Source organism: Orycteropus afer, unplaced genomic scaffold, assembly GCF_000298275.1.
Source record: "Orycteropus afer afer isolate SDZICR_OR568_19922 unplaced genomic scaffold, OryAfe1.0 scaffold00542, whole genome shotgun sequence".
NCBI lineage: Eukaryota > Metazoa > Chordata > Mammalia > Tubulidentata > Orycteropodidae > Orycteropus > Orycteropus afer.
In genome coordinates this window covers 185,413-198,375 of record NW_006922129.1, presented here as the reverse complement: position 1 = coordinate 198,375, position 12,963 = coordinate 185,413, and the positions used below count along the sequence as shown (strand labels likewise).

Here is a 12,963-nt window from a genome sequence, read left to right as displayed (position 1 = left end):
TGACCTTGGCCTTCAGCTCTGTCTCTTATTCCAGGACCACTGGAGCTGGAGGCATCTCCTAACTCAGGCAGCTGCCGGATGCTGAGGCTGACAAACCTGAGGTCAGCAGGTAAAATGGCACAATCCCAAGATCAGCAGGCAACACAGCACCCCACTAGTTCAAGTCCAGGAACAATTCCAAGATTGGGAGGCAACACAGCAGCCCACTGGTTCAAGTTTAGGAACCGGAGATGAAGACTTGGCCAAATGCAGGATCCAAATGTGCCAAAGCTAGAGACCATTCTCAAAGCTTCTCCATATATCCTTGAAGCAGGCTACACCCCAAAGGCAACTCCCCTTCAACTACTTAGCTGCTCACAGATTACACCATGGAGGTGATTACAATTTCATCATAGGGAATAACTACATCCAGCTGCCAACCCACTCAAAACCACAGCCCAGCCAAGTTGACACATGACCTTAACCACAACAAGCCTGCCTGGGCTTTCTTCTTTCTCCTCCAAGTGGTAAGATTTTTTTCAGATTAAAATAACATACTTTGCAGTAGACACTTGTCAGATTTATGGCTGTCCAGCATCTTTTGTATACTTTTCTTATATTTGGCAGCTTTCCCCACAACAGAATTTCTGCCACCCAAAGGCAGTAACCAGAACTCATCTCCCAGCCTTTCTTGCAGGTGTCTTGACTTGTCATCGTTGTTGTTAGGTGCCGTGACATTGACTCTGTCTCATTGCGACCTGATGTATGACAGAATGAAACACTGCCCAGTCATGCACCATCCTCACAATTGCTGTTTGAGCCCATCACTGCAGTCACTGTGTCAATCCATCTCCTGGAGGGTTTTCCCCTTTTTTGCTGACCCTGTACTTTACCAAGTATGATATCGTTTTCCAGGAAATGGTCCCTTCTGACAACATGACCAAAGCAGGTGAGATGAAGTCTGCCCATCCTTCCTTCCAAGCAGCATTCCTGCTGCACTTCTCCCACGACAGGTTTATTCATTGATGTTGGTGTTGCCAACATGGGCAAGCACATGATTCTTTGATTCAGAAGAGAGGATACGAGCTTTATGAAGAACCTATTTTCACAAGAGTGTAGGGCTGGATGAATCTGGCTTTCCAGGGCAGCAGTGATGACACTTGGGGCCTCCGGTGTCCAGCAGTGTAAGCTGTGGTGGTGTCTCACTGCAGCTGGCCCACAAAACGGCTTGTTTCTGGCTGGGAAGATTCTAGGCCTCTCTGCCTGTACCAGAGACAGATACTGTGAGCTACCTAAGATTCTTAATTGTTTATCTTTTAAAACTGGAGTGATTTCTGATCTTGGCAAAAAACATAAGACATAAGACTGAACTACATTTCCTATTGTCACAAAAATCGCTGAAGGTAAGAATGATTATACATTTCACAGATTAAAAAACAGACACAAAAAGACAATTCACTAGACAAATATTTATTAACGACCTACTGTGTGCCAGGCACTGGAAAACAGAGGAGTAATGAACAAAACAGTTGCCTGTCACTATAAAGAAGAACGGCATATTGTATTTTAAAAGCCCCCCTGCCAAAATAAGAGCTTAAATACAGCAGTTGTCTGGAGAAAAGGACTTCACACTAGGCAGGCCCCGTTGTAAATATAGAAACCCCCTAAAAATAGCTATCCATGTGCCAGGCTCAACAGGTGATTGGCCCCTAAGAGGGGAGGGGAACCCAGGCCCCAGTGAAGGAGAGTGAAAGGGCAGTGCGGTTGTTCCCAGCTTCTCTCACAGCAATGGCTCTGCCTCTGAGGTCCTTGAGCCGGGGTTTGGCGACTGCAGCCAAGGCAGAACACGGAGGGGCAGGAGGTAAGTGGGGCTGGGCCCTGACTCCGTGGCTTCTTGCCCTTGTCCACCGGCCTCCGGGGCCTCCAGGGCTGACAACAACCTCCATCAGCCAACTCCTCCCGTTTTTTTTTTTTTTTTTCCCCTTCTGGCTTCTCTCATCTCGCACCGCCTTTCCCTGGGCCCAGCCCGTACCTTTTTTTTTTTTTTTTTTTCCCCTTCTGGCTTCTCTCATCTCGCACCGCCTTTCCCTGGGCCCAGCCCGTACCTGGCGTCTCCTGTCCCTCGTGCTGGCGCTCCCGAGCGTGGCCCTCTGCACCCTCAACTCCTGGCTCCACGCAGGCCACCACCACCGCCCTGAGTTCATCCCCTACCACCACCTCCGCATTCGCACCAAGGTACTGCGGCGGCCCGAGGCCTCAGCGTGGGAACGAGCGGGTGGGTGAAGGGCCTGCAGCACGGAAGGCCAAGGGGTGGCCCTGATACTTGGCTTTCTCACTTTCCACAGCCCTACTCCTGGGGTGACGGCAACCACACTCTCTTCCACAACCCCCGTGTCAACCCTCTCCCCACCGGCTACGAAACCCTCTGAGGTCCAGGCGGATGCCCTCCAGGTGCAATAAAAGAGTAAAAGCTTCACGTGTGCCGGCTCGGAGGGGACAGGAGGACTGGGCATGAGTAGGGTCGTTGGGCGGGGCTCCCGTTTGGCGCATGCTCACAAAGTGGTCTGTGCTCCACGTGCGTACAGGTGCAGTAACTTCTCCCATTATGTCCCAGATTTGGGGGGTGCTGGGGGATGAATAGATTGGAAATTCTGCCTTCCTTTTCCTTGCCTATGAACAATGAGGGCTCTAGAACATAACGGGCTTTGGCATACACTGAATGCTCACAGTAACTCGGGGAGCAAGATAAAATTTCTGGTTCCTTTCTCCGGAGGAGGAAACATTCTCAGTGGTCAAATGACTTGTTCAAATTCAGGCCAGTCATCAGAGGTCTCACCGGACCCAGGTCTGTAGACCTCCAAGTACTACTTTGCCAGACGCAGACTGCCTGAACTGGCAGATCTGTGAATCCTGGTTATTTGGAGATGACCCTAATTTCAAACATAGGTTCTGTGGTCCCATCTGTGAGGGCTTATAACCTAATTCTGAATTTGGACTATTTTGGTCATTCTCTGTGACCACCTTTAATGGATCTTCCATTGGGAAGTCAGATGCTGTTTTCTGGAAGCTGGCCCTCTTGGCTTCTAGAGACCCCATATCTCTGGATATTTCATTTACTTCCCAGGACAGTCTGCTCACTTGCTATGATCAAGGAGCCTCAAACTTGTGCTGAAATCCATCATCAACACATACACATATAAAGCTTTGACTCTCTCCCCTGACACCAGTCATAGTACCATTTCTCAGGCCTCAGTCACCTGAGAAGGTGAGAGAATGTGGTTGGTTCCATCAACTGTTCCTACAACAGCACTCAAATCCCTTGATCAGAGCACTTCCACACAAAGAAAATGTATCATAAATGTTCTCATTTAATGGAATAATTCTTACACATATGAAAAAAAAAAAAAAAACCATCCTGGCCTCATGTCTGCTTCTGTACAAGGAAAGTCATCCCTGAGGAAGATTGACATATATGTGAAAATGTAAAGATCTTTTCCATTGGTTGGGAAGGTGGCCTAGCACCCAGTAGGTTGATGAGGCCAGTCCATATCTATGTAGAAGTTATTCTTGTGAAAATAGATTTTCAGGCAAGACCAGCCCATGGGGATAAAGATAAACAGGAAAGTGGATTATTAAGATAGAGACAAATTTGGGGTCTCATGGCTGAAACCCTCCCCACTGAATGTAGTAGTGTCTTCAGCCTTGTCATCCAGCATTTCTTTGTATTGACGTTTGAAGAAGCCAAGCTATGAGGGGAAGTAAATCAGAAAAAGTGGGTAAGATCAAGGGACGAAAGTTGGAAGTAGGAAGAAGCTAAGTGATAAAAAGAGAAGAGAGCTAAGGTAACTTTTATCTGTGTGCCAGAACGTTTATTTATGGGAACAACAGCTATCTCATGTTATCTAGTGTGTGTATGCTAAGCACAGTAGTATACAGATTATATATATAATCTATAGCAGAAAAGCGTAGACTGAAGTCAGGCAAGCTTGGGCACATACCCTGGCTTCATTTTTTGCCTCACTTTATCCACTGTGTGATATAGGCATGATTATCACTTCAAAAATGAAGAAAGAGGCTCAGTTTGAGCAAACTGCCTAACATTAAACAGTGAACTAAGCAATAAAGCCAAACTGTGCACCCAGTCCTGCCTGACTCCAGAGTCTGGGTTCTTTCCACTCTACTGTCCTATCTGTGTGAGGGCTCAGGTTGGATGCTGGGATGAAAAAATACCTTGTACAGTGTAGCTGTGATGAGAACCAGCAGCAGAACTCCTCCCACAGAGCTGCCCATTATGATGGGGATAGGATTGTAGACTTCATACTCTTCCAGTACTGTCTCCATCTTTTGGAAGTGACCGCATCAGAAAGCATCAGCCTTCTTGCTGTCCCAGACTCCTCCCAGGTTCCCCAATTTGCAGTTCCTTCCCCTCCTTCCCCAGGCCCTGCTCCAAGGGGTAAGATGCAGAAGCATTTGTAGGCTTACAGACAACTTCCCTGCTCATAGACTCATAGACCTTCATCTTTCTTTCCTCCAGGCCTGCAAACCTCCAACCTAACATCATAGATTTAGCACCAGGACCCCTTTCACCAGCCTGGCCACTATCTGTCATGCAATCAATACCTGGGCTCTCAAAAATGCCTCCTGTCCTGGAAGCTGGGAATACATGGATCTGTTAAATGTAATTTCAGCCACACTTATGATCAATACCTTCTTCTGTAGCATCTGCAAAAGAGGTAGAGCTGAAACCTGGGGAATTGGCTCTGGGGAAGGCTCAGAGGTCAAGGAACATCCTGGCTCTTGGGTCGGCAGAGACATATCAGGTTCCACCTGAATTTAGGAAGGGGCTCTGCTGTTGGGCTCTACACACCTGGCTGACCCAGCCAAAGCTGAGGTTGCCCTTCAGGTCGAAGTCAAGTTCCTCCTGGATGCTGAAGGAGGGGATGTCACAGTGGAACCTCAGACAGACAGCAATGGAGCAGTCCTAGGGACAGAGGAGGAATGAAATTGAGAAGGGGAGGAATCACAAGAGAAAATAAAGTTTGTCAGATTTGGGGTGGGGAATAGATGAACAATTATAGGATGTATATATAACTCTAATCTAGAGTATGTTTTCCCTGAAATGTGCAGCTGGTCCTGCTGTGGGAGTCTAGGGTCTTTCTCACCAACACAAGACTCCTTGGAATCCTGGTCAGGAAGTCAGAACGTTGGGGAGGTTCCAATTCTGACATACAGGTGAGACTCTAGAGAAAGAAAGAAACACTTTTAGCCACAGAATGATAAACATTTCAGTGGTAAAGGGTGTGAGGTGTTGTGGGATCAGACCCTAATAGTGAGAAAGGGCCAGGCACCTTTGAAGGGGCCACCTCAGCCACATCCCACACAGCTGCACCGTTCAGCATGATGGGAACCCAGAAATTAATGCTGATGGCCAAATCTCTCTGACTCAGGTTGTTTACCTGCAGAAAATTAAGACAGAATATTATTGTGATCCCTGGAGGATCCCTAAACCCTATGTCTTTCTTGACTCCATACCTTGGCTCATATCTAGTCTTTTCCACCAGCTTCCAACTTTATCAGCACCATGGAAGGACAAACAGATGTTCCCTAGCCCCTCACCTGATATCCATGTTTGGCCTCTTTCCTATTCTTCTTATCAGAAGTTGAAAAGTTGAAGTACTTGGTGGATTCTTCCTGCCTGGAGAGAGAGGGCCTGTTGGTGAAAAAATCCTCAGACTGTTCCCATTTGTGGCCTAGCCTGTGCTGCTACAGGCCTTTTTGGGGCCTAGCAGATGACCCAAAGCTCATGGTGTGGACATAAATGTGCCAGGCTTCTGGTGGGTACCATCCACCCATCCTTCCATCCTTCCATGCCTTCATTCATTCATTCAGGAAACAACATTCCAGGCTGTGTGGTCGGCCCTGGAGATTCAACAGTTAACAGGAAGTATCCTTGTCCTCCCAGAGCTTAGCATCTAGTATCTCAGTGGAATCAAGCAGACAAGCAGAGGGAGCTCTGTGTTTACCAGCACCTAGCATACAGAAGCCAGGCCAGCCACACAGACATTTCAAGGCTCAACAGTTTTCCCACAGATGTGGCTATCAGCTAGATGATTAAGAACATAGGCTTTGGAGCCAGACAGCCTGGGTCCAGATCTCATGTGTACTACTTCCTACCTCAGTAACTTGAGGCAAATTACTTAACGTTTCTGGATTCTTGTAGGTTCATCCTCTTTAAAATGTTGTTGTTGTTGTTAAGTGCCATCAAGTTGGTTCTGACTCATAGCGCCCTGTGTATCACAGAACAAAACACTGCCTAGTCCTGTGGTAGCCTCATAATCCTTGCTCTATCTGAGCCCTTCATTGCAGCTAGTGTGTCAATTCCTTTTGTTGAGGATCTTGCTTTCCATCTCTGACTGTCTACTTTACCAAGCATGATATCCCTGTACAGGAATGGATCCCTTCTGACAAATTGACCAAAGTATGTGAGTGAAGTCTGGACATTCTCGCTTCTGAGAAGCATTCAGGCTGTAACTTCTTCCAAGACAGATTTGTTTGTTCTTCTGGCAGTCCATGGCGTTTTCAACATTCATTGCCAACACTACAATTCAAATGCATCAATTCTTCTTTGGTCTTCCTTATTCTTTAAAATGAGGATACTGTTAATGGTGCCTGCCATTAAGAGAGTGGGGATGAGGGTTGCAGAAGTACCTAGCACACAATAAGTCCTCCACTAATATTAGAGTTTATCTTTTTTTCTTCCCCCTTTAGTATGCTGGGAGCTCTGGTGACATAGTGCTTAAGGCATCTGACTGCTAACCAGAAGGCTGGCAGTTCAAACTCACCAGCCACTCCTCGGAAGGAAGGTTGGGCAATCTGCTTCTGTAGAGACACCTCCTGGGAAACCCAAGGAGGGGTCACTATGAGTCGGATCCAACTCAATGGCAGTGGGCTTTTAGTATGCTAGCCTTCCTCTCTGCTCCCAACTCTGTTTCCCTCTCTGCTTCAATTTTCTCATCTTAAAATCTTTCAGTTCTAAACCTCTTTTGAAATCAGAGTAAACCACCCAGCTTTCCCCAATCCTCTGAGAGGTGTGTAGTGTATGTCTGTGGGCACGGGCTCCAGATCCAGCTGCCTGGATTTGACTCCAGGTTCTATCCCTTAGCAGCTAGATTACAGGGCCGTGTTATTGAACCCCTTGATTTCTTTATGGGTAAAAAGGAAGATAAAAATAACTACCTCATAGAGTTGGTGGGAGGATGAAATGAATGAATATATGTAAAGTATTTAAAACAATACCTACTACATCATAAGTATATATATAAGTTCATATTATAAATTCTAGCATTTTATATGGATAGAAAAGGAAACTCACACATGGGGTTTGGAAGGGCAATGACACTACCATGAGTCCTCCTCCCTAATTCACCTAAAAATTCACACAATAGCATTAGCAGCCCCAGCAGCAGGCTCTGTCCCGTTGCAATATTGCAAGCTTCTGCCCAACCTTCTAAACCTCAGGAGTTTTTTCCACTCAGCCCAGTGTATAGGGGTCCTTAATCTGCTTTCAGCTTGGCTTGTCTCTGCTCCTCAACCCACCTTCAGAACCCAGAGTAGCAGCCCTACTCTTGCCTTTCTTGTGGCCCAACTAGGCCTTGGGCTCTTCCCAACAGTTTTTCACACCTCTATTCTTCTTTGACTTCTATAGAAACCTAACCTTTCCTTTGCTCTTTGTGGTAAGAGACCACATCCTGGTTGGATACAAGCTCCCCACTTCAGAGCACTGAGCAATGCCACAGTCTCAACCCAGTAGCTTTGCTTCAGGCATGTTCACATTTCGCAAAAAGGAGAGGACTGGCTTCATGTTAAAATAAGCCTGGATATGGAGGGACGGGGGGAGTGCACAGTGGTATCAAGGTGTGTGTGCCCTACTAGTAGGCTTCCTTCATGCTGAGGGACACATTAGGAAGAAGCAAGAATTGTATGAAATACATGGTTAGTCACCCACCCAAGTTTTCCCATGTGAAGAATTAGAAAGACTAGCTTAGGTGCCCACTCTCAAAAGAGGAGGGTGGGCTGCAGAGGGAGATACCAGACTGGAAGGAAGGTCAGCGGTCCAAAGGTGGGGTTAGAGATGAAGCACCTGCTGACTGTCGTGTAGACTGCATATTTCACTGGGAGCTCCAGCCAGAAGGTAGTCTTGTTGGTTGCAGGTTTGTTATTCTCACTGGAGAAAGAGAGGGGACCCTGATTGGGAGGGAATTCAGGAGAAGCATCTCCAACTGGGATGTGAGACTAGGAGGGTAAGGACACACAATCCCTCTGCTTGACCTGGGCTCACCTGCTCACGTTAGCCATCAGAAGCAGCTTGTCTCCCAGGGTGGCCTTGGGAGAGACATCGAATGTGACTATGAAGTTTCCCTGAGGGAAGAAGGAAGAAGAGATGTGGATGAGGAACATCATGTGGGAGTGAGGGAAGGGGAATGGGTCAGGACGTGGGAGAACAGTGATGAGGGTTTGGAAGGAAGACTGACCTCCCTGCCTCCTCGGAAGATGGGGTGGTTGACGCTGCAGCTGGTGCTTCTCAGCTCCTCACTCCCAGGGGGCACTGCCTCACATCCCAGGCGCAGAGGGCGCTGATCAGGTTGGCTCTAGGGAAGGAGAATGAATTTTTCAAAGTTACCCACCTGCATGTATCGACTTCATATACAGCACTTGTGGCACTGCAAAGCATTAGGGGAAGGCAGACTTTTTAATAAACAGTGTTAGAAAAATTGGCCCATTCACACACACATAAAGAAAAAGAATACATTATATCTCTACCTCCCCTGTTACATTCAAATAAATTGCAAGAGGATTAAATACTTAAATGTGAGAAAGCAAAACTATTAAACATTTAGAAAATAATATAGGGTAATATCTTCGTGACCTCAGGGTAGGGAAGTTTTATTTTAAAAAGTACTAAACACAAAGGAAAAGACTGATAAAATCAACCACCATGAAATTAAGACATCCATTTTATTAAAAAAAAATTATACTCTGCCAACAGAAATAACAAAGTCTTCATCCATGTTACAATAGGGATGGAGCTTGAGGCATTATGCCGAGTGAAATAAGTCAATCACAAAAGGACACATATTCTATGACCTCACTTATATTAAAAGACAAGAAAAGGCAAGTACATAGAAAACAAGATTTATTAGTGGTTACCAGGGATGGGAAGAATGAGGAAAGGAGAGTTAACAGTAATGGAAAAATCGCACTGATTCAGAATACAGCCAATTGTTGTAATTTCTGTAAGTTGTACACCTGTAAAAAGTTGAATTGACAAAAGGGTGATAGTTATATTTACCACCACCATAACAACAAAAAAGAGTAACTGCTGAGGCTTCTTATGTACAACAAATCCTCATGGGATTTGGTTCCTTGGTTTCATGGGCCATCCTAGTTAATTGGATAGGTTAACTAGTTGTTAACTAATAACATATTTAGTGCTTCTGTTCTACCTCCTAGTTCATTGCATAGCATCTGGGGCGTTAAAAGCTTGCAAGTAGCCATCCAAGGCACAATAACTGCTGTCTATTCACCTGGAGCAACAGAGGAAAAAGGAGAGTAAGAGGGGTGTTCTGGTTCCCTAGTGCCGCTCTGACAAGAATATACCACAAATGGGATGGCCTTAACAAACAGGAGTTTATTCTTACAATTTGAAGGCTTTAAGTCCAAGTTCAAAGTGCCAGGCTCTAGGGGCTGGATGAAAGTCCAGCTCTGCCTCCTGCTCCCAGCCCACTGTAGCTAGAGGTATTTCTTCACTCAGATAGCTGCTGGCTGCTGAGGCTGAGAAGCCAAGGTTGACAAGTAAAAAGGTAAAAAAGTCCAGATGTTACCAAACCACATGGCAGGCCCTTAACTTAAGTCCATTGTAAGTCCTCAAGGTTGCAGAGCATAGCAGGCTGCTGAGCAATGACACGGCTACATGCAGAGTCTAAGCGTGCCATAAGCTAGAGACCATACCCAAGGCTTCTCCTTATGTACAGGAAGCAGACCACATCCCAAAGGCAGCTACTCAGCTGCTTGTGGTAGATCCCACCATGGAGCTGATTGCCAGTCTCATCATGGGGAATAACTACCACCAGCTGCCCAGCCACTCAACCAGGCCCAGCCAAGCTGACACACAAACATAACTACCACAAGGAAGGTATGGAATGTGTATTAATTGTCTCCGTGAACTACTGCCTCTTTTGCCATGTGACCAGAAGGGCTGGATGATGCCCAGCTACCATTACTGAACATTTTGATCAAAGATTCTATAGAAGAATCCTGACGAAAAAGGGAAAAAGGCAGAACAGAATTTCAAATTCTCATGGATTCCAAGAGCCATGAAGGTTGGATGAACGCCTGAAACTTATTACCCTGACAAAATCTTTAAATCTTAAACCAAAAATATTCCCTGAAGTCTTCTTAAAATCAAACAATAGTTTAGCTGAACTAGTAGTAAAAAATGTCTGCCTTGAGCTTTATACTGTCTTAAGAATGATCTGTGTGGAACAACAGCAACTCAAGAGATCAGATAGGGACTTTAAGGAGCAGTGAGTTTATGCTCATGAGGTGGGAAAGAATAAATCAGAAAAAGAGGGTGAGAATGGTTGCACAACTCAAAGAATGTCATCCGTGTCACCAAATTGTACTTGTAGAAATTGCTGAATTGGCATATGTTTTGCTGTGTACATCCTCAACAGCAATAACAAAATAAATAAAGTTAAGTAAAAAAGAATGGTCATGGCCAAAATTAGGAAATAACTCAAATGGCCATAAATTGTAGAGTAGAACAATAAATTGTGATCTAGTCATACAAATGAATTATATAGAGCAATGACAATGTTCTACAGGAGTTTTGGAGACATGCAACAACATGGGTAAACCTAACAAATGTAATAGTGAAGGAAAGAGGTGAAACACAAATGAGGACATATAACATCTTTCCATTCTTATAAAGTTCCTGGCAAAACTGAACAGTATTATTCAGTGATATATTCATCAGTGGTAAAACTATAATGAAGTACAAGGAAGTGATAATCGCAGTCAAAATAGTGATTACCTTTGGGAAAAGTGAGGTTATGATGGAGAAGGGCACATGGTAAGAGAACTTCTGGGGGTGCTGGCAGGGTTTTATGTTTTAAAGTTGGATGCTAATTGCACATTATTCATTACAGTGTACATATGTTTAGGCATACACACACACACACACACACACACACATATATACATACATACATACATCATCATAGAAGAAGAATTAAAAGGAACTTACTATAAGCCAGGATAGGGGAGAGGCCCCAGCCAACAAGATCCTAGAGAAGCTGTTTACCTGGGTCCCTAACACCCGCCGAAAGGACAGCCCTGGTGGGTAGTAGAAGTTGATCACAGTTCTGTAGGAATCCTCACCGTCATTCCTCACAGTCACTATCACATTGAGCTCTAGGGAGCTCCCCACCATTAGAGTCTGCAGGCTGAAAGGGGAAGGACAAGGTTGGGAGTGTAACTCCATTGGAAACGGGTTGGAATTGGATCGGGGTGGATTGTGGGAACTCATGAGCTATGGGCTGATAACATTTCCATCAAAATCATTTCTTTGTTACAAGAAGAGCTGAAGGGGAGATGTGCCTTATCCTATGAAGATGGGAGATCCAGAGGCTTGAGTGTCTGGACATGAAAGGAGATAGAGCTTACCCTGAGAAGCTGAGGTTGACACTCAGGTCTCCTTCACAGAGGTGCTCTTGTCCACAGTTCTTCTCAAAGGGGAGCTACAGCAAAACAGTATATTCTCTTCCCATTCCGTGTCTTAATCTTGCTTCAATCCTCTCATCAGAGGTACTCATCAACACTGAGCATTACTGAGCACTTGTTGAGCACCCAGCACTGTGCTAGACATTGGCAAGGAGTGAGTGGTTGTGGATTATAAAAGAAAGGGCAGTCAAGATCCTTGGCTTCAAGGAGCATAAAGTCTAGTTGAGGAGTCAAGCCAACTCATCCTGAAATAATTATTCAACAAATATTATTAAGTGCCAAGAATGGGACAGGTTCTCATTGGGTAAAGGGTTGGGGCAGGTGGGAACTACAGGTGAATTAGACACAATTTTTGCTCTCAAAGAAATGACAATCCTAAAAGAGCTACCGATGTAGATGCAAACTGCTATGATTCCAGTAATTTCAAATAAAAACAAACAAAGAAATCAAACCAAACCCACTGCCATTGCACTGATTCCAACTCATAGTGACTCTATAGGATAGAGTAGAACTGCCTCTATAGAGTTTCCAAGGCTGTAAGTCTTTATGGATTCCAATTGCCTCATCTTTCTCTCATGGAGTGGCTGGTGGGTTCAAACTGCTGATCTTTTGGTTAGCAGCCCAATGCTTTAACCACACCACCATAGAGCTCCTAAGGTGATACCACCATGGCAGAATGGGGAGCCAGAAAAACATGGCAGATACCAAGTATGGTTTTCAAAAGAGAAGCAGATATGATTGCAACTTTGGGGATTAGGAAGGATCTTTGGGGTAGAGAGAAGAAGATAGCATTTTTCCAAATGAAATACAATATGAGCAAGTACACAGAGTAAGAATGAGAAAAGTTGGGAAGATTCTGCATAATGAGAACAAGTGGATTTATATCAGGGTAAGGTGAAAAATCAGTTGGGATGTGTAAGGGTCCAAGCTAGACAGGGCCTTAGAACCTGGATAGAGGTGTTTGGGACTTAATATGGTTGGGTGGGCAGTTAGGGGCCACTGTAGGTACTTAAGCACATGGAGACATAATACCAGTCAATGCATCCCTGGGACTTCATTGGAAGACTCACAGAAGCAGCAAAGTGGTCCTGTGAGCCCACAGCCAGCACGGGACGAAGATTCTGAGATGAAGCAATGGGCTGTCCCACCAGGGAGAAGTTGAGGCGCAAGATGATGGGGCTCAGAGAGTCCTCTATACAGTCC

At 45.3% G+C, this 12,963-nt stretch overlaps 2 protein-coding genes across 2 annotated transcripts in view; one reads left to right on the top strand and one right to left on the bottom strand.

Moving 5' to 3' along the window:
- The first annotated feature begins 1,767 nt into the window (after positions 1-1,767).
- Positions 1,768-2,408, top strand: LOC103209942 (cytochrome c oxidase subunit 6A2, mitochondrial). The gene is made up of 3 exons (XM_007955863.1): positions 1,768-1,840; positions 2,078-2,214; positions 2,325-2,408. The coding sequence occupies exons 1-3, from the start codon at positions 1,768-1,770 to the stop codon at positions 2,406-2,408; spliced, it is 294 nt and encodes a 97-aa protein (XP_007954054.1).
- A 1,203-nt stretch (positions 2,409-3,611) lies between these two features.
- LOC103209941 (integrin alpha-D) overlaps positions 3,612-12,963 on the bottom strand; it is a 36,960-nt gene continuing 27,608 nt past the window's right edge. Inside the window, exons 18-30 of the mRNA XM_042782961.1 lie at positions 12,831-12,962; positions 11,704-11,777; positions 11,342-11,483; positions 8,511-8,627; positions 8,318-8,397; positions 8,120-8,203; positions 5,596-5,674; positions 5,328-5,435; positions 5,142-5,219; positions 4,847-4,960; positions 4,600-4,701; positions 4,210-4,320; positions 3,612-3,725 (exon numbers count right to left, since the gene is read on the bottom strand). Of these exons, the coding sequence (XP_042638895.1) occupies positions 3,612-3,725; positions 4,210-4,320; positions 4,600-4,701; positions 4,847-4,960; positions 5,142-5,219; positions 5,328-5,435; positions 5,596-5,674; positions 8,120-8,203; positions 8,318-8,397; positions 8,511-8,627; positions 11,342-11,483; positions 11,704-11,777; positions 12,831-12,962 (1,335 nt within the window). The remainder of the gene's footprint in view (positions 3,726-4,209; positions 4,321-4,599; positions 4,702-4,846; positions 4,961-5,141; positions 5,220-5,327; positions 5,436-5,595; positions 5,675-8,119; positions 8,204-8,317; positions 8,398-8,510; positions 8,628-11,341; positions 11,484-11,703; positions 11,778-12,830; position 12,963) is intronic.

Coding starts and splice junctions, on each gene's coding strand:
- LOC103209942 (XM_007955863.1), top strand. CDS start 1,768: ATGGCTCTGCCTCTGAGGTCCTTGAGCCGGGGTTTGGCGACTGCAGCC. Junction 1,841..2,077: donor AGAACACGGAGGGGCAGGAG/GTAAGTGGGGCT, acceptor CCCTGGGCCCAG/CCCGTACCTGGCGTCTCCTG. Junction 2,215..2,324: donor ACCTCCGCATTCGCACCAAG/GTACTGCGGCGG, acceptor CACTTTCCACAG/CCCTACTCCTGGGGTGACGG.